This window comes from Neopelma chrysocephalum, unplaced genomic scaffold (genome assembly GCF_003984885.1).
Source record: "Neopelma chrysocephalum unplaced genomic scaffold, ASM398488v2 Primary Assembly neopelma1_68, whole genome shotgun sequence".
Taxonomy (NCBI): Eukaryota; Metazoa; Chordata; class Aves; order Passeriformes; family Pipridae; genus Neopelma; species Neopelma chrysocephalum.
The window spans coordinates 5,678,928-5,703,401 of NW_020897727.1; the positions used below are offsets into that span (position 1 = coordinate 5,678,928).

Sequence of the window (24,474 nt, forward strand, 5' to 3'; positions counted from 1 at the left end):
ACCCCAGCAGCAGGGAGCAGGAGGTGTCCTTGGGGGCTGTGGGAACAAGCTGTGGTCATAAAACAAACCCAAACTTCTCAGCAGGGAGAGCCAGGAAGCGGAAAAGCCCCTTTGGGAGCGGATCAGAGCTCCAGAAAGCGGCTCTGAGGCTGCTGGATCACCACCAGAACCTGACTGACCTCCTCCTGGAGGTAGGAGCCAGATGGTTCGGGGGGGCCATGGTCCGGCTGGGATGATGGGAGATCCCAACTGGAGGTGGGTTCCACCAGCTGTGCAGTGAATGTCCCAGGAACACAGTTTTCATGACACATGGAAAGAAAAACCAACACTGTAGGAGTAAGCTGAAGTTTAGAGGTCTGTGTTGCCAAAGTGAGATTATTTTCTTTTTCCTTTATGTTTTACACTTACAGGCTGAAAATACTTAAGCGTGGTTTGTATTTGGGACAAAGAGAAATCCAGCACGGTTTTCTTGGAGTCAGAACTGGCTTCTTGTGAATCTAGGGGAAAAAATCAGGAGAGACTTGGGTTTTCTCTGAATTATCAACCATTTCTGACTACCCTGACTGCCTTCATGACAACCTAGACTTGACCCAACCTTCTGATTTGGTCGTGTTCTTCCTCTCCTCACACAGTTTTGATTTTACAGCTGCAACAGACTTTGCAAATACCTCTCATACTTCAGGATCTTTCTTTCTCTACAGAGTATTTACCTTTATAAAAAGAAAGGAGAGATTTAACTAGAAAAGGATCCAACATTTGGACATGTTTCATCAAATATTTATGGCCATGTGGCTTCACAGAAAGGACTTGAAAGATGGGAATTACAAAAATTCTGCTCCTGGCACTGCTGCTGAGCTCTTGGATGCTGGGGGGTGAGGAACTTTGACCTGTATCTCCTTTTTTCTGCACAAAATGACAATAACTATACATATATCTCTTGCAAGGTGCCCTGAAATCTGTGGTATTTCATTCTCATGGGGGAGATCAGTGCTAATTTCACTTCAGTTGCTCCAGCAGTGCCAGAGCTTTAGAAGGAATAGGTTTGTAAATGTGTGTAACAGACATCTAAGGGTTTTTTTGGCTTCCAGGTGGGAGATTCATCCAAGCCAAGTGTGCAGGATGGCACAGAGCAGCTGGGAGTATCATCAGAGTCATTTATAGGTGAGTATCTACTGAGGATACAGTGAGGAAGAGTTCCTCCCATACTGAATGTTTGCCTGTTAAATGCAACACCACTTTTACTTTCTTTTCATTGTTCTGGTCTTTTTCTTACTTACCTGCTGATGATACCCCTGGCAAGGTGTCAGTCCTTGAATACTTTTGTTATTTGAAAGTGTTACAAGGCTAAAACACAAAAATCTGCTTCTCAGGGACATTCCATCTCTGTGGCTGTTTTTCTCCTGTTTTATGTATAGTAAAGGAATCATACATGGAAATAAAAATTATTTACCCTGTACAATGAATGACATTTGTGCTGGAAGGGGTTTGAGCTGTGGGATTCTGTCTTGGAAGTGTCCACAGCCAGGTTGGATGGGGCTTGGAGCACTCTGGTTTAGTAGAAGGTGTTCCTGTCCATGGCGTGGGGTAGGACGAGATGAGCTTTAAGATCCCTTCTGACCCAAACCATTCCATGATTCATAGCCAGCTTTTCAAACCCTTTTTCCTCCCATGTTGACAGCTTTCTGCTTTGTTGTTTTGTTCAGTCTCTGTTCTGCAGGAACAGGCCTCCAAACTGGACGTGCCCACAGCGACCTTGGCAGCCAAAATCGCTGTTACCAACATAGAGCGGATCTGCCAGGCTCCTGCCAGCCCCTCTCCAGTGCCACTGCTGAGCTTGGACCAGAGAGTAAGGGGGAAGGGTTAAATTTAATTTCTTTAGAGAATAGCAATGTTAGATTTGACTTTAAGCCCAGTTTATCTGCTCTGATAAAGCCCCCAAACACGGAGGGCCCGAGTGGACAATTATTCACTGATGTGTCTGATTTACTCGCAGAAGTGCAAGACATGTAAGAAGTTTGGGCCTTTTCCGTGAATTCTCTCCACCATTCAACCCTTTAAAAAGCAACAAACAGGGGAAAGCAACAGATTATTTTTCTAAGAACATGTTATTCACTAAGGGAATTATTTCTGCTTCATTTCCGGTGTGATGCCAGAAGAGGTTGTCCTCCTTGCTTCAAACAGTGAAGGATTTGCTGGCAAACAATGTGTTCTGTCGCTCCCTCTTCTGCCAAGAAATGTGGAAAATGAAGGTAATCACTCAAGGAGAAACCATGTGGTGTTATAAATCATGAGGTTTTATCTGTGGCATGTGACATCCCTGAATTCCATAGAACGACTGTGGTCTTCCTGACCTGCTGAAAATGTGATATAAATTATAAATGTTGGGGGGTTTTGTTGTTTTGTTTATTTTAAAGCAAGTTCAGTGGGAAATTCCTTGTCTCTGCTGTGGGATTTGCTTTTTCACAGGACTCAGTTGAGGTTTGGAATTAGGTGAGTTATTAGAAACTGCCTCAAAGGAGTGTTGGAAGCACCTTGGTGATCAAATGCTGGTGTGGGGAGCTCTCCAGGTCCAGTGCAGAAGCTCCCAGCTGGCTGTGGGGTGACCCAGTCCCAAAGTCCTTCACGTGCTTTGCCAACAATAGTCCTTGTGTCTTTGCTGTCCTGGTTCTCCACCCAGCTTATCTGGGAATGGTGATAAACCAAAGTGAGGTCACAGAGAAAGAGATAGCAGATAACAGGTTGTGTTGCCTCACAAATGGGATGTCTTGATTTCATTTGGGTTTGTTTTGTGAAGACAAGTGATGTTGTGAGGGGAGTTCAGGGCTTTTTGTGAGTAGGGCAGTTCTGATTCCTTGCTGTTCTGATGGGAAAGGAGGAAGAGGCTGATCTGCCTGGATAAAGGGCGGTGCTCTGGTCTCACATATCTGCTCCTGAGCTGAAAATAGACCCTGTGTGTTTCATAGGCTGATTAAGATCTTCTGGTCCTGGGGCAGACATGGGATAAGTGGGAGATAAGTGCTGCCCTGTAACTGAGGATGTTACAGTAAGAATTAGGTTGTGAAGACAAAGTATGTGGGCGAGTTTGGGGTCGGAGTATGAGGTAGCTGCTGGTGGCTGCAGAAAGCTCTCAGGGCTTTGGCTTTTCCCCTGTGCCCAAGGTTCCCAAATGCCTCTTCCTTCCCAAGGTGGGAAGGTTTGAGTTCTGTCTGGAATGAATAGAAGCTGCTGCTGCACCTTTTCCCTGCCAGGTGCACCCTGCAGTGGTGTTTTGCTGGCTCAGGACTCTTGGACATGCTCTCCCAGGCAGGAGCTGGAAAGGATGTTGCAGGGCAGCAATTTGATCCACATGGGAGCGATGTCTGGTGCAGATTTTTGACAAAGGTTGTTCATTTTTCCCCTCGGTCCATTGGCCTCTCTGCCTGGATGATTTCAGTGTTGCTTTCTGTAGTCTCCTACAATCCCAGCCTATATTGGGATATAGATTTGAGAGCAGCAAACTCGTTCCATAGAGATTAATAAACAGTTAATAGACTAAAAGACAATTCTCTTATCTGGATCTGGATCTGAATTAACAAGACCTGAAACTCAGCACTGTTACCTGTTTCCTGGAATATCCACTACTCCTTTGAATGTGCAGAATTCACATTATTCTGGGAGAAAAATGTGGATATATAAATTACTTGTCCATGAAAATTTAAACTGATACATCTACAACTGTAAACCATCCAAAATCTGTAGGAAGGGAAAAGCAAATGTAATCTTTCCTCATTGGGCATTTCCTGTGGTATCAGGTTTAAATTTTAACTTCTGGACAGTTTGAATAAACAGAATTCAGCTTTATTTTTTATATATCATTTGCATCAGCTAAATGTAACCTGTGACCTAATGGTAACATCTCTTTAGGAGCCTCCAATGCTGGAAGTCGTGTGGCACCTGCACAGTGGTGACATCGCTGGACTGGCAGACCTGCTGGAGAGGTGAGCAGAGCTTTGTGGCTTTGCAGATGTATTTAATCTCTTAAAGCCTATTGAAATATAATCAGGGATTAGTCATGAGTATTCTGGACCCAGGATATAGTTAAGTGCTGGCAAGGGATCAGATTAGCAGGATTAAGAAGTTACTGTGGGTTTGAAAGGTTACTCTGGGATGATTAGCCCAGTTTAGATGCAGTACCTTGTTGATGTCCACCAAATGAGCTGCTGGACTTGAGAAGAAGTCTTGCTCTACAGAAGTTGGGTGCTTCCATCTTCACAAAACCTTACATTTTTTGATCTGGCAGAGTTAATCTTCAGAGAGCAGTTAATCTAAGAATTTTATTTTTAATTTCCTGCCCCCCCCCCCCGCAAGTGTTACAAGCCAGGTTGGATGGGGCTTGAAGCAAATAGATCTAGTGGAAGGTATTGCTGGTGGAGGGTGGAATTGGATGGTCTCTCAGGTCTCTTCCAACCCAAACCATTCCATGATTCCATGATACAGAGCTAAAAAGAGTGTGTATATATGTATATAAACAGCATATACAGAGTTATCCTTTGTGAAGTTTAAGTTGTTTCCTTATGGTGTCAAAGGAACGTTGCAATAATCTTTTAGGCTTTTGATACTGGTTTACTCGTTCATGATGAAAGCCTTCAGTGCCCACTGTGCTTCACATTTAAGGGAACCAAAGACATAGATTAAGACCTGAATTCCTTTTTTAAAGCATTTTAATCCAAGTATCTTAGAAATTGGAACTGAAGTTCTTCTAGCAGAGCTTTCTCAGTGGAAACACTTTCATATCAGACATAAGGAAATACCTAGATGCACAATTTAACTTGCATTTTTGCCTTTGCGTGTGTTTGTGTTGTAGAATCTTTTTATAAGGCAAATAATATAAAAAGCAACTGTTTGTAAAGCAAATGTGCTGGTCCAAATTAAATAAATGAAATGCCACATTTAGGGCAGAGTGCACATCCTCTTCCCCGAGCCCAGAGGATGGTGGTGGAGACAACAAGGAAGCAGGAGGGACTGAACTGAAGGTGTTTTTGTGTGTTCCAGGAGTCCAGCAGGCCCTGCAGTGGTGGACTGGCTGTGTAGTGGCCTCCGTGGGCTCTGCCAGCAGGCTGGGAATGTCCCCTCTGGGGACACGGAGCTGGCACAGCACCTTCTCTCAGGCAAGTCCCTCATCTGTGCACGGGGCAAAACCTTGGAGGTGTAAAAACACAAGCCTCACTTTGTGTTTTCTTACCTTGTTTCAGTGAGGGGAATATATTTTTTATATATTTGGCAAATTTAGCAATTTTTTCCCCTTAAAAAAATAATTGGTTTGAATTTTTCCATCCCTTGGAGTTACAGTAACACAAGAAAATGTAGTTGGGAAGTGTGTGTGGCAAGGGCCGATACACTGTATGACACACATGCAAAGTGTCAGAGAGATTTTGGACCACAAATATTTGAGAGTTCCATTCTCCCCCTGTCATTTCCTATTATTTATTTTCTAATTTTATTTAGGAAAAAATCCCCTCCAGCCCCTCTGAGTTCTGCAGTGGTCACCTGTGAATTCTTTAGTCTTTACAATCCTTTAATTTCTGGATCCTTTTTCCTGGGGGTCATTTTACTCCAAGACAATAAATTATTCCTGCTAAGTGGTGAACCAGGCTTTTCAGACACTGTTTGGACAGGTGGGAGGGGAAGAGCAGGTGATCTGTGTGCAAGGGGGGTGCTGAAACATCAATTCTTTCTTGATTTGCAGACTTTGCCATCGTGTTCCTTCAGAATGGCTTTGAGCAAGCTTCGGAGCTGGGAAGGAAGGTGGAATTCCAGAAGGTTCCCTATGTAAGGACAAAATAAACCTGATTACAAACAGTGCTTTAAAAAAGTAATTCCATTATAAACCTCTGGGTCTTGCTGGTGGAAATAAATCAGAGCTTGGAACAGCAAGGGAAGGGTGGTGGTCCGGGTGCTGGACTGGGGCAAATGGTGAAGCCAGAACAGAGCTGTTTGTATGGAGCATTGCTCCAAGGTGGCACAGCAAGGGCTTTTTAAACTTCCTTTCACCTTGATTGCTCTGTTTTTTCCATTTGAATGTGAGGCGGGGAATGCTGCCCCTCTGTCTATTTTACCTATTCTACTGCAGAGCCTGAGGATAAAATGAAGCTTTAAGAGGGATAAAACTCTTTCTTGGAGTCAATTTACCTTTTCTGCATAGAACTGCAGCTCTTTGAAACTCTAAATGCCTCAATTTGTCGATTTTGAACAGATCTGCCATGCTGTCTTGCAGAGAATGCTGGCATGTAAGTATTGCTGTGATCCTGGCTTTATGCAGCCACTGCTGTTTCCAAGACTTCTGTTCCTTGTTCGCTGCTAAATCCCTAAGGAGAAATCCTTTGCCTGGCTGCTTTGCCTGTGCTGTTGTGCATAATATTTATGCCACTGATTTTATTTGCCTCTGCTTTTCCCTTTGCTCTTTAAAGTGTCTCCAGACACTGCAGATAATTTCTTGCCTTTTATGCCACTTTGTTTTGATGCTCTCAGTTGTGACATCAGATAGATACCTGACCTGATTTCCTGATTTTTAACAGGTTTGCTTGGAAGCAGGTGGAACACAGGGGTTAGACCAGGATCGGTCTGCTGCTTAGATTTATTTTTTTCTGCTTAGTGAATTAAACTTTGAATTCACAATATTATAAGTGATTTTGCTGATTCACCGTTTGGGCTTCAGACTAATCTTTTGCAGAACCTATTTTTTATGCTGAGCAAAGACATCTAATGTTGGTGTGTAGTCTTTAAACAGCCTTCATGAACTGACAACGTGCCTGCCTTGGCCTGAGCTGCCCCGACTGCTGAGGGCTAAAGCTGAGGGCTAAAGCGTAGCAGCGCCTGATTTACATGCAAATCCTGATGCAGGAAGACTAAACACACATGGGGGTTATTTTTGTCTTGTGTCACAGCTGATCTTCACGGGGAGATGCTGTACCTGCTGTTGTCATCTGCCTTACACCCCTCACACCCCTGGTAGTGTCACCTGACTGCACGGCTGCTGTCACTCCCCTGTCTCCTTGGTGACAGTGCTCCACCACTTTCCTTGCTGGCACGTTTCCTGCTCAGTGCTGCTGCAGAGATTGCTGCTTTTCCTCTGCTGGAAGGTGACCCAAACCCAGTACACACCACTAGGACTGTCCCCTCCATCCTGTGCCATTCCCTGTGGGCACTGCCGGCTCCATCCCTTGCTCCAGGTCTCTCAGGAAGAGCTGTCTGTACACAGAGAATCCTCACAGACCTTGTCAGTGCTTCTAAAAAGGGAAAGCTGCAAGAGAAGTGCTTTATTATTTAATATGTATGAATCCTATCTCAGGTGGCCCCTTAACAGTTGAAAACCAACCCTTCTCAACAGAGGAGTAGGGATTTTGGAGGAGGAGGAGCAGACTGTTGGCAGGCAGACAGGAGGGTGCATCCTGCTCTTCATTTGACCTTCCCATTTGCGCAGCCTGCACTGCCACACTCGCAGTCTGTGTGCCTGCAAAATGTATTACATGAGTTTTATGCAAGATATTTTATTAGTCTATACTTTTGGGTCACCTTTGAGGGATTTTGCTTCATTAATCTTTGGAGAACATTGGGATTTTTTATGTAGAAGCATTCCCTATTACTGAAGACCTTCACAGGAGGAGAAGGACAGGCTGGAGTAGCATGGGAGGGCTGTGCTTCACAGTGATGATCTGACTGTGTTGAACTGCTGTGCCTGAAGATAAGCTGAGTTTATCTCCTTTTCTTTATTCTCCCCTACTTAACCTTAAAGTATTCCTCAACAGGAGAGGAGAGTATTATGTCCCAGTGCTGTAATGGCATGTGAGGGACGTCTGGTTCCCTGCCCCTGCTCAGTCTTTTAAGGGTTTTTCTCTTCTCTCAATTATTTTTATAAACAAACCAGGCTCCTTTAGTTGTTCAACGAGGAGGGTTTTCAAGGCAGGATGGCACAAGGAGCAGAAGTGCTGCTGCAGCAGGCTGCAAAGCGAAGGGTCTCCCAGTCTGTGGGCTCTGAGTGGTGTGGGCTGATCGTCAAGACAACGGTGCTGCGCAAGCTGCCAACCTGTTTGATCTCCACCAGTCATTTTGGGGCAGATCTGGCTTTTAAAGGAATTTCTGTTCAGCAAATGCAACATTAGAAACGTGTGGCCCTCCCCCAGCCTGCTCTTTGTTTGGACCCGGGTTCCCAGGCTGGTTAATTCAGCCTGTGCAAATCCCTGTCTCCAGACAGGCTTCCCTTTCCTGCAGCTTCACAGTGCTCACACTCACACTGTTAGGTTTGGGTTTGGAAATTATGTGCATTTTTTAGATTTATGTGCATTTTTAGACGGCTTCATTATTAGCACGTTCTGGGGAATGTTTTAAATTGGTTCAAGGTCAGTGGTAATAATTTCTGAGTCTCTGGGTCACTTTGGAAAGAATTTGGTGAGAATTTAACACTGCTAAAAGGCTTCTGCACATTTCCCTAACAGGGTCACCTTTGAAAAGGTGCACAAATTGCTCATTCCTATTAGTTCCTGTGTGGTGTTTACTGTCATAGTTCCTGCCGTTTCTATTTCTCATTGTGTTTTTGTGCATTTTGGGGAACAGGGGTGCTCGATGCTGTTGGTAAAGAGAAGCAGAAAGATGTTTCCACATTGCAAGCTGTGAGATTCTGGTAAGAAATGCTCCAAATAGTGTCAGGAGTGGGTTTTTATTCACTGTTACACTTGTTACTGAAGTAGGGGAATGGTTGGGCTGGTTTTCACTTGTTTACACATACCCCACCCCTCCCAGTGCTACTTGTCCTTGGTATTCTTCTCTGATAAAATATGTGCAGATGAAAGTGCTTGTGAAAAGATAAGGGCCAGGTTGGAAAGGGGATTCTGGCATGGCTGGAACCAACCTTGGATCCCCCTCTTGACATGCAGAAAATTCTCCAGCAAGTGTTCTCACTGCTCCTGGAAGGTGCCATCACCTCCAGTTCCTGCTTCCAGGCCTGTTTTGTTTAACTGCTTTGTACATGTCACCTTCAGTCCTGTGCTGGGAGATACATGAGACTCAGATTTGTAAATCTGATGTCTACATAGTGTTGAGTAGCCATTACACTTTTGTAAGAAAAAATACATACAAAAAGTATATATTTGTGGCAATTTGAGAAGGTGGATGTCATTCACCCTAAGCAGCACCTGGTTGATCATATTTAATCAGCAACTCATAGGTCATATTTAATCAGTACCTGGTTGATGCTATTTAATCAGTACCTGGCTGATCATACTTCCTGACATTGCTTCTGGTATTTCCTTGTCCTTTGCAGGCTGAATGTGTTCAATGTGTCAGTTTATGGAAGTGTGGCTCACCCAGATTCCATGCGGCAGTTCTTTAGACACACCCTGACCGAGGTTCTCACCTACAACCCAGTGCTGAAAGGTAGGAGTGGGTGGGGAGAAGTGTCTCCAGGTGTGTCTGGAGCTCCATCCCACCCAGGCCTTGCTGTGTGGAGTCCAACCTGAAGGACCCAGAGCCAGAAAAGCTGGCTGGCTCCCCAGCTCCTTCTCAGAGTCCATATAATCAGAGTACCAGATCAGATAAAAAGTCATCTGGGCTTTTAAAGGGTCATAGATCAGGAGAAAAATTCAAACAGAGCTTCAGCCAAGGGCTCGTGCACAGATAATTGGAATAATATCTAATAGCAGTCATGGGAGAGCTCTGGCTTCTGGGAACAGTTTTGGGCAAAGGAGAAGCTCAGTGGGAGACAGGGTGCTGCAGACAGACCTTGGGTATAAACCAGGATAGCCCCACGTGCTGGGTTTACACACAAGACATGAGTGTTTTGGTGAATGAGGGAGTAAGGCAGGAAGGTTCTAATCCCTGATCAGTAACTGTGAAGCTTGATGTTTTTAGGAAGAAGTATGTCTGAGCTATAAAATCTCTGGTAAAATCCCTGTGAGCTGTGATCTGGAGCTGCTTGCCTATTGTGTGGGAGAGCTGTGTCATTCCTGGCTTCCAGATGAGAGGGGTTAATGAGGGAAAAGCTGATTCCTTGCTGATTCTGTGTGCATGTGCCATGTCAGCCTACGCGTGTGTGGTCACAAAAACAGCTCTGGGGTGGCAGTGCCATAGTGGAATGGCACAGTCCTCGTGCCACAGTCTGTGTTCCAAAAACAAATGGGAGAGAGAGTGGGCAGTTTTTAATGTGTTTGGCTGCCAAAGGGAAACCTTGTGTGGTCACCTATTGCATTTTGAGTGTGTTTTAAAACCTGTTGCTGAAGTTTTCTTTTTCTGGGTGTAGTGTCTGATGCCATCCAGATGCAGAAAGAGTGGAGCTTTACCAGAACTTCTTCCCTGCTCACTACCCTGTATCGAAAAGTACGTCTGCCTGGTGTCACAAAGAGAACTTTATTATGTTGGGTTTATATTCACTGAAATACCTGAAATGAGATTGTTGAAAATCAGCGCAGCGTTCCAGTCCCAGGGTCCAAGCCAGCTGCCAGAAACTGTGGGTAGGAGGAAGCATGAAGGGAAAGAACTACAGGGATTTTTGTTTATGCAAAACTCTTAATGAGAATGAAGATGCTGATTGGAGATGTGAATTGTCACTTTTACAGAACATGACATGAGTTCTGAGAGAATTGGAATATTACTGTTTATTGTAGCCAGTGCTGGTTCCAAGCCAGGCTGATCTCTGGGCCTGGGAGGCTGATGCAAAAGCTGCAGGATAGCTTGAGAAAGTCCCAGTAAAGCCATCTTGCCTGTGCCATCTTTTCTTACACAGAAAAGTCAGTCTTGTCTGTATCTCCCTCTTTTGTGTGGCTATGTGTCCCAGCTAACAGGAACTGCCATCACTCTTCCAGCTGTTGGTGGCATTCAGTGCGAAGGAATCCATCTCCCAGCTGCAGCAAGTCCTGGAGACCCACGAGGTGAACTGGCAGCACGTCCTGTCCTGTGTTTCCACACTGGTGGTGTGTCAGGCCGAGGCTGAGCAGCTCTTCAAGGGTATGTGGGCACTGCCAAGCTAAGAAGTGCCTGTGCTGCTCGAATGAGGAGCCGGGCAGACATCCATGGGTGCTGTCTGGGATTCCTGCATGGAAAAGGACAGCAGAACATCTGCTTTTCCACTCAGACATTCCATGTCAGCAGTGATAAGAATGCCAGACCTCATGTCTGCCACTTCTCAAACTTTGTGTACAGCTCCAATGGTTATTTGATAATTACCTTCATTATTAATTGGTGTAGTGATTACTGAAGCTTAGTTCTAGCTCACCTTTACTAACAGAGCTTGTTTGTGAGAGTTCCTTACTGATTATCCAAGTGCTGGACTCCCTGCAATCTAAGGGAATCTAAGAGTGTTTGACTGTTGAAAGTGCATGAAAAAATTAGATCCCAAAGGTTCCCCAGGCTGCAATACACGTCCTGCCTTATGTTTTATCACAGACATTTGTCTTCATTTACTGTAGAAAATTACAGCACCATTGTCAAAAGCAAAGTGTGAGGTTACTGTTTTATGTTCCTAGATCTACTGAGCCATCTCCTGCTAAAGGCCTTTGGGAATTATGACATGGAAAATATGATCACCGCATTCCTGATCGCTCGTCAGGCTGCTCTGGAGGGCCCTGCTGTCTTCATGCCTTACTCTGAGTGGTTTAAGGTAAGACTAAATGAGGTCTGACTGGTGAGCTTTGTTTTAGTTGTGTGAGGAAACCTGTGCATAAGGAATGTTTTGCTGCATGGAAAAAGCCTTTTTCCAGATAGGATAGCCAGGAGAAAGGTGGGAAAAAAAGAGAAAGGGTAATGAGTGATTGTATAGATATTAGGAACGATTGAATATTTATTACTGCCTTTGTGTCTGCAAAGAATAAATTTATTTGGCTTTCCCCAGTCTTCCCTCCTTTCATCTTTTAAGTCCACCTTGCCTGTCTTAGTTATTTCCCAGGAATGCAGACATGTAATTCCTGTTATAATCATCATCTTGGATATATTTCAGTATCTTGATAACCAGCACTGTTGTTATTGCATAAGTGGTGGGTTGTGGCAGAGGAAGCATTCCTGTTTCCTGGAGGTTTGCATGCAGCTGTAATTGCTGTGTGTGACCTTAGAGATAATTGGTTGTTGCTTTTAATTGTAAGCAGGTGGGTATTTTAAGGATGCAAATCTCCACGTAAATTCAACCTGGAAATTCCTTTGTATGAGTTTGCAAATCCAAGCTCAGCTTTGGCTGATAGAGTGTTCAGGAGGTATCAAAAGGTAAACTGGTTGTGTTCTGTGTAGTCTCAGACTGGTTATTTTCCTTAGAATGCCCAGATAAACCTGTGTACAAACCTGCAGATTCGTGTTTCCATCATGAATCTCAATCCTTTGGTGCGTCTTGCTGTTGTCTTGTTTAACTCTGAGTGTTCTCATGGCAGCAAACTTCTGTAGAGACTTCTGTGAGTCTGTGCTCTGAGGGCTGGAGGCCCTCTGCTCTGGAGCCAGGCTGGGAGAGCTGATGATGTTCAGCCCGGGGAAGAGGAGGCTCTGGGGAGACCTTAGAGCCCCTTCCAGTGCCTAAAGGGGCTCCAGGAGAGCTGGAGAGGGACTTTGGACAAGGGCCTGAAGGGACAGGAAAAGGGGCAATGGCTTCCCAATGCCAGAGGGCAGGGTTAGATGGGATATTGGGAAGAAATTCTTGGACGTGAGGTTGGTGAGGCCCTGGCACAGGTTGTCCAGAAAAGCTGTGGCTGCCCCATCCCTGGAAGTGTCCAAGGCCAGGCTGGATGGGGCTTGGAGCAACCTGTTCTAATGGAATGTGTCCCTGCCCGTGGCAGGGTGTTGAAGCGAAGTGGGCTTTAAGGTGCCTTCCAACCCAAACCATTCTGGGATTCTGTAAACATTCTCTGGAGGCTTTCCTCCAGAAAGATTCCCCTGACAGAAAGAGGATGTCTGGGATTTGTGTGCTGTTATGGCACCACTGGGATGAGGATTCTCTCCATGCTGAAAGGCTCTCTTGTCATTTTTCCCTGTTTTAGGCTTCTTTTGGGAGTGCTGGTGGCCACCACGGGAGCAGTAAGAAAGCTCTGGTTTTCCTCTTCGAGTTCCTGTCGGAGCTGGTGCCCTTTGAAGCTGCCCCATACCTGAAGGTGAGAAAGTGCTGACAGGTGGTTTTCAGATCCAGAACTGCCCCAAAGTGACCGTCTTTGTGCAGGCTCAGCTCATTATTAATGTTGTTATAGGAATTCCACTACTTCTGATACATTATTCAAACCCTTTTCTTCCTGAAATAAGGAAGGACAAGATTCTTTTATTTTTTGACCAGGAGAATTCCTTTAATGGAATTCAGTTTAAGCACTTCAGTGATTTTGTTTGTTTGCTGTTGTTGGGAAAAATTATGTGTCTGTTGCCATGAAAATGGTTTATCCTAAACCAAGCAATAATGCCTTCTTTGGGGAATATTTGAGGTAAGTGACTCTAAACATTAGTCAGAATTTTACACTGATTTCCTGTAAAAATGGCAAATCTGGTTGTGGTTTTCCTATTTCAGGTCCATATAATGTACCCACCTTTTGTGCCAACGAAACACCGGTCCCTGCTCTTGGAATACATCACTTTGGCTAAAACCCGACTGTCTGACCTCAAGGTCAGTGAAAATTGTCTCTTTTGAGAAGAATTCCTTCTGGATCTGTCAATCCCTGCTGTGTGTGACCACCTGCATCTCTGTAACTTCACACAGGTGGCCATAGAGGACATGGGGCTCTATGAAGACCTGTCTTCCACTGATGAGGCTGTGCAGGTACTGCTGCTCTGTCTCCCAGTTTTCTCATCAGCCATGTCCCTTTTCCTTTAGAAAAGCACTTAGGTTACCAACCTCCCTGCCATTCCAAGTTGGAGCATGCTGCCAGATTTCCAGCTTTAAGCCAGAGGGATTAGTGGCCATAAATACAGGATCTCCCCAGATTTCATTAAAACTGGAGGAGTATTTTGTGGGTATCTTGATTCTTTTCAGTAGAGCACATCATCTTTGTGGTGCTGTACCAAAGTGTGAATATTCAAAGGAGATTTGGGGATGGAATCTACAAGTCTGCAGCTTCACACTGTGGTTCATGATAAATTTTGGGTAACAACAGTAATCTGTAAGTAAGCATTTTGGTCAGACTAAGAGGCCTCACTTACACAGTCAGTCAGTACATGAAATACAGGCTAGAGACAGGGTGGTTGAATATACTGCAAGAACCCCAGTCCTGTGATGAACTGACAGTCATAAGTGAAGATTTAATTTAATTTTTCCAAGTCTGATCTTTGTGTCAGTTGAGAAACTTGTTGCAGTTTGAGGCGTGTTATGGCTCAAACAAGAGAAACCTGGGATGTCAGTCCCTCTGCCTGTAGCCACAGACTGGAAGTGGAGATGGTGCGTCTTGATTCCACATGTGCAACTAAAAAAGAACCACGATAATCCAAATGCAGAACAGAAAAGGGAAGTTTATCATCACCCTTGATTTCTCACATCTTTCTCTCATTCTCTCTGGCAGCCCCAGGGCCAGGCACTCCGTGATGTTGAAAAGGCTCTTCAGATATTTGAAAATACAAGGAAGATCCCAACATCTGTGATAGAAGCCAGGTACTGTGTGCTTTTCAACTCCACCTGGATTTAGGTATAATAATAATAGTAATAATAATAACTGAATCCAAATCAAAATAAGGAAACAAGAAAAATTGAGGATGTGAGCAAAGGAGGTTTGGGAAAGTTCTTCCCACTTCCTCAGGAGTCATCTTAATAAGGATATCTGTGGGGAGAGTGAAAAGGCATATGCACCCCTGCTAGAGAAGTCCAGAATTGTCATAATAAAAAGCAAAATTAAAGAAATTAATAGTTATTGCTAACCTGAACCTGCTCTGTCTGTGGTTATTCACCTTGCCATGAATATTTCATATTTGCAGGAGCTGAATTAATTCCTGACGTGAGGAGATGGCACTTTGGACCTTTGGCATTGTTAATACTTTGCTTTGTTTATTTTCTCAGTATTTTCAGGCGACCATATTACACTTCCTGGTTCCTTCCTGCCTTGCTCATACCACGTGTGGTGAGTATTTGGCTCTTTTTTTGCTCCTCCCATGAACTGTGTGTTTGTACACAGGTAATTTGCCCCTAACCTGTCTCTTTCTCTGTTGCAGCTCCCTAAAACCCCAGATGCACGCATGGCTTTTATAGACTCTCTGAAGAGGTATTGAGACTTCCCAGTGTCATTTTCTGTGCTGCTGGGCTTTCTTTTCAGGACACTTGATATCAGATTATCAGAGGCTTTGACACCTTGGTTACAACCAACCTTGGCAGGGCTTTGTGGCCCAGGTTTGTGGCTTGCAGGTTGTGGATGGGGGAGCTTGTCTTTGTAGTCTTCAGGTCTGTCATTAGTCCTGTAGCCACTGTGAAATCATTATCTAGGAGTCCCTCTGGCTCCAGGCCAGGTGTATTCTTATGCTAATTTTGGAGGATATAGATGAATATAAAATTTCCCCAGAAATATGAGCCCTCCTGTGAAAGCCTCTTTGTGAGGGGATGTAGGAGGAGTGGAAGATGAAACTTAAATCTCTGTTAGAGCTCGAGGGACACCAGGATGGTGCCCCAGGAGAACATAGCCCCTCTCAGGACTCCAGCTTGCCCTGCATGCATGTTTAAAAGTGCTTTTCTGCATTGCAGAAGCAGCTTTATTTTACATCCAGTAGTTCCTCTGTAACCTCTCATGAAGGAAAAATGTTTGCAACACTGCCTGCAAATGAAGTGCTTGGTCCTGCCTTGTCATTCCAGTCTGGCTCTAAAATTAAAGGCTGGATCGTTTTGTGAAATTAAAGTTGTAAGAGAAGCAGCTGACTTCCAGGGAGCCTTGTGGGACACGTTTTTAGCACCGAGTGCCTGCCCAGCAAGGAGAGGTCACACCTTGGGCTCATCACGTTTGTGTTTTACATGTGTGAATGCTGCATCTCACAGCTCACGGTCTTAGGAGATCTTAGACACCTACTAGATATGAAATAGGCATTAAAGCATGAATTAATAATATATATAGTATTGGTTTTGTGTGTGTTATGTGTGTGCAATACTTGCTGTGAAAACCTTGGATAGAAATCTCTGCCCCTCATGTCAAATGATTAAAAAATGCTTCAGATGCTCTTTATGCTTCAGAGCCCCTCTAATTACATTTCATAGCAGAGCTGTTGTTTGTACTTATATTTAATAAAACTGCAGTGTGTGGTTATGCAGGATAATAAATATCTTCTTTTTTTTAATTATTACAGAGCTGATAAAATACCCTCAAACTTGTACTCCACATACCTGCAAGCCTGTCATGCTATGAAAGAGAAGATGTTACAGGGTAAAAAATACGTTTACTTATGGATCAGTTTGAAAGGTTAATTTTTCCACTGATGCCCTCTGAATTGAAAATTCTCAGAGATTTGGGGCTGGATAGGTCTTTAATCCACACATAAATAACTGTAGGTTCTTTATGTTGTGTCAGGTGTTAAATAGTTACTCCTGTAATGACTTTCTCTGCCAGCCCTGCTTAGATGGGAATTTTGCAGTCCCTGGGAGCTCTGTACTGTGCTGAGGCTGCAGATGATGCCTGAGCCTGAGCTGGCTGAATTCCACCTCTGAGACCTCTCCATGAATCAGCGTTTGCAGCCTGAGCTGCTCAGCCCAGGCTGGGAACCTGCTTTGCTGGGAACCTGCTGTGCTGATCCCTTGTGCAATGGCACTGGTGCTGTCTGAGCTCCTGGCATCCTCTTTTAAGAGAGGATTAGGGGCATCTGGGGGAACAGGAGAGGCTGGGAAAGGATTGCAGCTCCTGGTTTTATAGGGGTTTTTGTGGGAGGGTCCGATGATTTTTGGGTCCAATTGCTGGGTCAGTGTAATGGGTATTTAGTGAGCTCTGCTGTCTCTGTCAGCCAGTGGGTGTTTCTTACACACCTTCAAATGTTTTATATGAAATGAAAAAGTCAGGCTGGTGAGCAGAGATTGTTCCCAGAGCGTGGTGGGGATAAGTTACAGATTCATACTCTGACTATGAAGATAAATCTGTAGCCACCTCCTGCTCGGGGCCTTTGAGGCTCTGTGGAGATGGTGTGGCTGGAGAGGCGTGACAGCCCGTCCCCTAGCACGGCAGATGTGCAGCAGGCTGGCTGCCGAGGTTGGCCTGGCAACCGGGTGGGATGAGGTCCCTGCGGGCCGGGCTGGGGATCCGGCTGGGGATCCGCAGCATCCCGGCAGGCTCTGCAGGGCTCCCGGAGTTCCACTGACCTCTAGTGGCACAGCCCGAGCCGAGTGCCAGCCTGCTGCTCAGCCTGAGCAGTGTCCCCTCCTGTCCCCTGCTCCCTATTCCCGTCCATCCCCTGCTCCCTGCTCTGTCCCTGGGCTCTGCACAGAGCCTGGATTTAGGGCAGGATTGAGCACTGGGCAGCCCCAAACCCTTGTTTGTCAGTGCTCACTCTCACACAGATGACTCAGTGGTCTCCTAACACCTTATTTTACAGCGTGTTTACAACCAGTAACAACCTTTGTTATTTGCTGGTTTTGTTCCTGAGTGATTTATTCCTGGCTCTCATATAAGAAGTTGTTCCTGTCTAACAAACTCTGGGTGGGTTTTGGGGCTGTGGCAGTTGCTGGTGGCATCTCTTTCTAGTGGTTAAAGGAATTTCCTTTTATTCCTTCTTTTAAACAAAAAGAACAGAGTAACATGTAACATCTGGAGGAGTGCATGGTGTTGAATTGAGGAGAAGCTGATGATGTATCCATGCTGTAATATCTGTCTCTGCATTTTGAGTCTGATTCCAGTCTTTTGAGGACAGCAAATGTTTCTGTGAGGGGAGAGCTAAAGAAAGTAGGAAGAAAACTCTAAAAACAGAACTTTTTTTGGCTCTTGTCTTTAAAAACTGAATTCCTCTCTGCAACTAGGCATAAACCCATCAATTATTAATTGAATAGCACATCCTGAATGTAAAAACAAAGCTATGTGTGTGGCAGATTGACAGTTTGGGGTTTTGTTAGAGCTTCAGGAAAAGTAAATTCTGCTTTTACAGAAAGTGCACACAGAGATTGCTAAATGCATTTCCTTTCTTCCTTGTCCAGATGAGTCCAAAGCAGAGCCCAGCCTTTCCAAAGAGCCTGTTGAACAGCTGAAGGCTGAGCTGTCTGAGCTCAGGACACTGGTTGTAGACCAGACTCAGTGGGAAGGTAAGAGGGAGGCAAGTTACAACTACCCCTCATTCACTGTTCCAAAAGCTGCCTGAATAAAGTGTGGCTAATGCTGGCCAAAGCCACAGCAAGAGTTACTGCCATTGCTACCTGAAGCTGGAAATCCTTCAGAGGTGATAATCCTTCCAACTATGAATATATATATTTTAATGTCAGATGTATTCCTCTTAGTAAATTTGGGACTCCATCTTTGTGAGGATCACTTAGTGCCACACCAGTCTCTGCAGCCCCACTCCTGGGCTCACCTGGTGACCTGGGCCCCCTTTAATATGTTAAAGTATATATTTCACTTGTTCTTCTTGCTGCTGTGGGGGGTTGCAAATGTTCCATGCCTGCTGTCCTGCTTCCTCTCTGCCCCTGTCGCCTCCCCGCAGATGTGCCAGCACAGATTGCCGTGATTTCAGACAGACTCCGGAGTGTCCTGGGTGACAGCAATGATGAGAATGAAGGTGCTCCTTTGAATTCTCCAATCCCAGTCTCCATTCCTGCCCCCAGGCTGGAACCCTGCCATCGGAGTGTGAGTACCATCTGGCTTGGGGAGAGAAACAATGGGGCTGGGAAAAATGCATCTGGATGGTAGCTGTGAAAGGCTGCTTTGTCTGCGGAGAGCAGGAAATGCACTTCCCCTTTTGTCTGCCTTGTCCTGCCTTGCACAGAATATTCATGTGTCTTAACCTCCTGGAAGTTGTTGGATGACGAGATCTAGAGGTATGTTCTGGCAGAGCAGTCCTGGGATGATCAAGGCTTTCCTCAGCAGCCTTGTCTAGGTGTTTGTTGTGTGCTGGGATCATTCCTGGCCTGTTAGGGGTTTAATTTTCCATCCTTAGTGCCAGTGGATCTGTACAAGTTGGAGTGAATATCATTAACCAGTGTGTCTCCTTGTTTTAATATCAGGAAACAGAATATACACAAAGCAGAAAACCAGGTCTAGATATCCAGCCTGACAAGCAGGAATTAGCAGTGTGGTTTTCATCCCAGGTTTATTTCTGGGTTTTATTCCTGTTTTTTTTTATTTCAGGTTGTTGATCTTTTGCTGACATCATTCTGCCAAACCCTAATAACTGCTTCCTCTTTTAACCCTCCTGACAGGTAAGATGTGAGTCAAAGAGTAGGGAAATCAGAATGGGTTGATACACCAGAATTCCAACACTTTTCCAGGGGCTTGGAGGAACTTTAGCTGCTCATTCCCACTGTGCTAAGTTGGCAGCTGCAGGCTGCTTCACTCAGAGCTTCTGCGCTCTGAGAATTTATGTACTTTGAAGTATTTTGTGTAAATAAAACATGTTTCTCCTCTGTTGTTACTGATCCCTGCAGAAAAGTGGCCTTTGCTCTGTTTTGTGCTGTGTGACAAGGTTTAAACACTCCTCACAAACACGATGTGATGGTGCAGTTGTTTGCAGCTCAGTGGTGGGGGATGGCAACGAAGCAAATCCTTTTTGTCCTGGAATTACTTCCCCCTGGCAGGGACTCATTTGATTCTGGCCTGGCTGAGGAGGGAGAGGCAGCACTGCTCTGCCCCTGGAAGAACTGTTGATAACCACGTTCTTCATGATGTAGCAGAGTCTGTAAACATTATGGGCAACATGTCAGTGGAAAATCACTTTGTTGGAAAACAGCAGCGTGCTGAGGAGCTGGCTGGGCTCCCAGCTGGGGCTGCTCTCCGGAGGGCAGCGTGCTCTGGCAACCAGAGCATCCTTCCCTCTCTTACAGTGCTTTGCCCTGGAGCAGATGAATCAGTGCTAAAAACCTGTGCTGGGAAGTGGCTGTGATAAACAAGAGTCCCAGGAAATCGTCTCTAACCCAACTCCCACCCGATCTCCTCGAGGATGGGTTTTTCTGTGAGCTGAGTGGAAAAGTCCCTCCCTCCCTTCATCTGCTTTGTAGCAGGACCTTGTGATACCAACTCCTTTTTGCTTTGTTTTTGATCCCATTTATTGCTCTGCCTCTCTTTACCTTGTGTTGGGGCTGTGCCCCAGGCAGCTCCTCCTCCCCTTGTTGTCACCTCAGAGGCCACTTTGGCCTTCTGAGATGACAACAAGTATTTGGGATATCATCAAGTATGTGAGGCAGGACACTGGTGAGGGTCATGTCTGTAGGGGTTCTCTGCTCAGGTACCACAAAAGTGCCCCTTCCTTCGAGCCTGTGAAGGGAATGATAATTGTGGTGTATTTACAGACAAGAATGGCTCAGCTCCAGGGTGTTTAAGCATTTTTAATCACCTCTTCCTGCATCGGGGATAAATAAAATAAGTCTGCGGTTTCTCCTTCTGCAGGCAGGGCCCATGCCTCTCCTTGTTGGTGAAGATGATGTGTGGACACAGGAATCTCTTACCTGCACTTCTGGCCAGGCTCTGCCAGCTCATTTTTCATCAGGTCAGTTTTCCAACCAGGGATCCTATGGTTATAGTGTGCTGAGGACTATCCTAATCCATTTCCTGGGCTGGGGGGCATGGACCTGTCTAGGCTGCACTGTGAAGGGACTTCACTGGCCTCCAGGCTTCCAAAAATAATCCCATTTTTGGTCAAATAGTATGGAGTTGCCCTCAGGAATGTGAGCTGAATGTTTTCCTACAGAAACACTACTGTGGAAGGTAAATGCATTCTAGATACATTTTAACAGAAGCTAAAATAGGCAAGTTGAGGAAGGAGGCAAAAGAAAAATAGTGAAATGCTTCATTCCTAAACTTCCACATCAAATAATTCACTTGTAAAAATTTAAAAATAAAATAAAACCCCCCAAATCTGGGCTTCAGCAGTGCATGATTTCCTTATTAAAGAATGGTGTGGTTTATTTTCTCTACCCTGTGATATTGCAAGGGTGGAAGTAAAAGGCTGATAGACCAAACTAGCTGTCAGAGAAGATAAAAAGCCTTGAGAAACCCAGATTCTGAATTTACAGTGAGCTGCTTTAAGTTGCTGTGTTACAGAAACCTCCACTTCTGCTGCAGGTTGTGTCTCATCAGCTTGATTGATATTGCTCAACTAATTGGTCAGTGAGCAGAAGCAACATTCTGCTGCTTCATTAATTCAGAGCTTTTTCCATGAGAAAGGTCATTTTGGTACAAAAGGAATGTTACAATGATACAGATGAAGTATTACAATGTTAGAAATGAAATGTTAAAGTATTACAATGGAAATGTCACAATGAGACAAAATGCTACAATATTATAAAGGAAGTGTTACAAAGTCACAAGCAAAATTTCTTTAGTTCTTTATTTATTTTGCGTTTCAGGGTCCTTCCCTGACTGATGCTCATATTTTGGGACTAGCAGCTTTTGTGATCCACTTAAGTGAATCGAGAGCTTTAATTCCTGGAGTAGAAGCCAATTTTGGGATCTCCCAGCCTGTGCCTGAAAAGGCCTTTTCCATCTCTGAGTACTGGACCTGCTTGCTCATGTGCAGGACAGAAGAGTCGTTTGCCTTCTGCATGAGGTGAGATGGTGCATCCACCACCTCCTTGTTTCCCCAGCTGAAGGGTTTTTGGGATGCTGGGAAAGCTCCCATGGAGGATTTCCAGAGTGTGTGGAGGGGATTGAACTAACCAGATAATGGAATTCCTTCTTTTTCTCTCTCAGGTTTTGCACTGCAGCAGCAACTTATGCGATGTGCAAGTTCTCATCATGTTCTCATGAAGATTTTTGTGCCTTGATTCCTCCTGGCCTGATTAAAAAGGTAAAAGGGAGAAAGTTTTGCCGTTTTCTATGAGAAAGTTCAGTCTCAGCCCAATTTTCTGCTGCAGGGCCCTGTGCAAATATAATTTACACCAAGAAAACAATATAAAAGTACATCTTTGCACCCTCCCCTCTTACCCCTTGGTGTATCAGCTGGTTTGGCAGTTCCACACAACCAGAGGTGGCTGTTTCTGTGGCAACCACGTGCAGGGTGTTGTGTCTTTGTTCCAGCTGCAGCACCTTGTGCCTCGGCTGAGCTTGGAAGCTCGAGGGGTCCTGTGTGAGGAGGACAAAACTGCCCTAACCTGGAGCTCCCTGTCCTGCCCCTCTCTGAACTACAGAAGAGCCAGTCTGTGTTTGTGGAAGCAAGCACTCTTCCAAGAGCTCTTAAAGGAAAAAGCATTCCAGGTACAAATCTTTTCCATGCTTTAAATTCACCCTGTAATTCTCATTTTTTAGATCTGCCCTCTGCAATTTCCTTATTGGTGATCAAAAGCTTCTTGTAAGAGCTTAATGCCTTAAAGTAAGAGCTAAATGCCTGAAAAGTTGGCCTGGCAGCTGAGTCATGTGGGCTGGGATGTGTATTCAGTATTATTTGTGGATTGTGATGGTAATGATATGGTAGAAAGAGAAAACTAGAGGTAAAACCTTGTGTCCTACTTCTTGGAAAAGCAGGAAGCTTGGCAAGCTATACCATATCAGTAGAAAACTGCTCAGAACTGTAGAGCAAAGGCCTGTCCATCACCTTGGCTCCCTGCTGTGCTCTCTGTAAAGTGATGGTGAGAAAAATAACTGAAAATCTTTGCTTTTTTGGTGTTTTGTCTAAATATCAATGTTCCCATGAGCCCCCTGTGCACCTTGGATTGCTTAGCTCTGCCTTTCTGGAAGCAGGTCATCATCTCAGCTCTTCTCTTTGTACCACCCTTGTGGTGTGTCTGATTTGACAGACTTTCCTTTTTTAACCTCTAAACTTCCTCTAAAACCAGTTTGTCTTTGTGCAGAGGAGTTTGTGGTGTTCCTAGAATGACTCCTTGTGCTTGCTCAAAATGCAACGCTGAAATACCTCTGTGTTACAACCTCCCTTTGATGCTTGCACCACCCTGTCTGACTGAGGTGCTTTGCTCATTTTAGCCTTTATTTCTAATAACACACATTTGTTCCGGTATCTGGGCTTGCAGGTGATGAGTGTGGTTGGAAATGTCAAAGGAGTAGGTGTGTGTGAGACAGGCTTTACGGGCTCTCCATGAATTTTTGAAGGCCAATGGGGTTTTAGCTTGGACTTCCTACAAGAGAAACAGGACAAAAACTTCCTTGGGTTGATGTCCCCTGTTTCATGTCTTTCAATCCACACGGGATTGTGTCTGGGGATGAAGTGAAGGTGCATTTTATGTTGGAAAGCAGGTGGCTGTTCTGCACAAGTGACTTGCCTTGCTGTTCTCCCCCATTAATGAATGCTTGCTTTTCCCAGCTGTCTTTCAGAGAGTGGCTGCTGATGGAGCTTGAGGTGTCCCCTGAAAAGGATATTCTCTCTGCTTCGGAAAGGTAAGTGCAGAGGGGCTCTTGGAAAGGGAACAGTCCAAGAGTCTCCCACCCAAATTAGGGCAAAGCTCTGAAAACCAGGAAGTAAATAAACAGCTACTGGAGGACACAAATGCCTGTTGCCTGCTGTGGTTTGTCCTGAGCTAAGCACTGCTGGAATGAGGGGGGGGTGTGTTAACCTACGGAAGGCCAGGTTGGACAGGGCTTGGAGCAACCTGTGGAAGGTGTCCCTGCCCATGGCAGGGGCTAGAACAAGATAAGCTTTAAGGTCCCTTCCCACCCAAACCATTCTGGGATTCTATGAAGCTCACCAATATAGCCTGCATGTGCAGCCCTTCCAAATAACTTGGCACAAAACCTCCCCACTTCCGGATCCGAGAGCTGACTGGCATCGGGATGGGTGGAATCTGCTGGAGGACTCTTCATGTCTGTGCTTATGTGCTGCTTTTGTCTGATCACACATCATTCATCACACTTGCTGTGTGAGCTTCCTTTTACATCAAGGAAAGGGCACCATTAAAATAGATTTCCCATCTCCTCCTTTTTTACATTTCAGGCAGGATTTCCATTACTGGGCCATCTATCAACAGTATCTTCCTTCACCTTCCGCTGCTGGTGGCTGTGATGGAGACCTGGAGAAGGCATGTGGAGTTATTATCAATGCCCTCCTGGATTCCTCACAAAGGTATTCTGTATCGTGACTTCCATTTCTAATAACCTTGAAGCTGTGAATGGGAGCTTGTCCCTTCCATGGGCTGTGGAAGCCGTTCCCTTCTGGTCTGGCTGGAAGTGGGAGTTGGGAGGTGGCCCTGAGTGACTCACCAGTCTTTGCATAAGCATCTTGCTTTAGGTGACAGAGGTCTGGGGCTGCAGCCATAGAGAAGCCCTAGTCTGGCTGTCTTTTTTTAAGTTGACTTTGTACTCAGATTTGTTCGGCCAGACAAGCACCAATTCCCTGGGGGAGTGGCTGGAGCTGGAAAATGAGGAGGGAGGTTAGGGGAGAGCTGCTGTCTCAGCTACAGCTTATTTAAGGCACATTAATGTTTGAACTCTGTGTTCATCTGAAGCATCT

At 45.1% G+C, this 24,474-nt stretch overlaps 1 protein-coding gene across 1 annotated transcript in view; it reads left to right on the plus strand.

Annotated features, from left to right (window-relative positions):
• The window catches only part of FANCA (FA complementation group A), a 32,874-nt gene that overhangs the window by 360 nt on the left and 8,040 nt on the right, over positions 1 to 24,474 (plus strand). Inside the window, exons 2-30 of the mRNA XM_027684908.1 lie at positions 85 to 191; positions 1,089 to 1,161; positions 1,704 to 1,846; positions 2,154 to 2,249; positions 3,904 to 3,977; positions 5,032 to 5,147; positions 5,726 to 5,808; positions 6,233 to 6,266; positions 8,590 to 8,656; positions 9,296 to 9,408; positions 10,271 to 10,347; positions 10,833 to 10,974; positions 11,493 to 11,626; positions 12,984 to 13,094; positions 13,496 to 13,591; positions 13,685 to 13,744; positions 14,481 to 14,569; positions 14,972 to 15,032; positions 15,124 to 15,173; positions 16,240 to 16,316; positions 18,068 to 18,172; positions 18,568 to 18,710; positions 19,212 to 19,282; positions 20,466 to 20,565; positions 21,425 to 21,624; positions 21,768 to 21,864; positions 22,095 to 22,271; positions 23,332 to 23,405; positions 23,959 to 24,087. Of these exons, the coding sequence (XP_027540709.1) occupies positions 85 to 191; positions 1,089 to 1,161; positions 1,704 to 1,846; positions 2,154 to 2,249; positions 3,904 to 3,977; positions 5,032 to 5,147; positions 5,726 to 5,808; positions 6,233 to 6,266; positions 8,590 to 8,656; positions 9,296 to 9,408; positions 10,271 to 10,347; positions 10,833 to 10,974; positions 11,493 to 11,626; positions 12,984 to 13,094; positions 13,496 to 13,591; positions 13,685 to 13,744; positions 14,481 to 14,569; positions 14,972 to 15,032; positions 15,124 to 15,173; positions 16,240 to 16,316; positions 18,068 to 18,172; positions 18,568 to 18,710; positions 19,212 to 19,282; positions 20,466 to 20,565; positions 21,425 to 21,624; positions 21,768 to 21,864; positions 22,095 to 22,271; positions 23,332 to 23,405; positions 23,959 to 24,087 (2,899 nt within the window). The remainder of the gene's footprint in view (positions 1 to 84; positions 192 to 1,088; positions 1,162 to 1,703; positions 1,847 to 2,153; positions 2,250 to 3,903; positions 3,978 to 5,031; positions 5,148 to 5,725; positions 5,809 to 6,232; positions 6,267 to 8,589; positions 8,657 to 9,295; positions 9,409 to 10,270; positions 10,348 to 10,832; positions 10,975 to 11,492; positions 11,627 to 12,983; positions 13,095 to 13,495; positions 13,592 to 13,684; positions 13,745 to 14,480; positions 14,570 to 14,971; positions 15,033 to 15,123; positions 15,174 to 16,239; positions 16,317 to 18,067; positions 18,173 to 18,567; positions 18,711 to 19,211; positions 19,283 to 20,465; positions 20,566 to 21,424; positions 21,625 to 21,767; positions 21,865 to 22,094; positions 22,272 to 23,331; positions 23,406 to 23,958; positions 24,088 to 24,474) is intronic.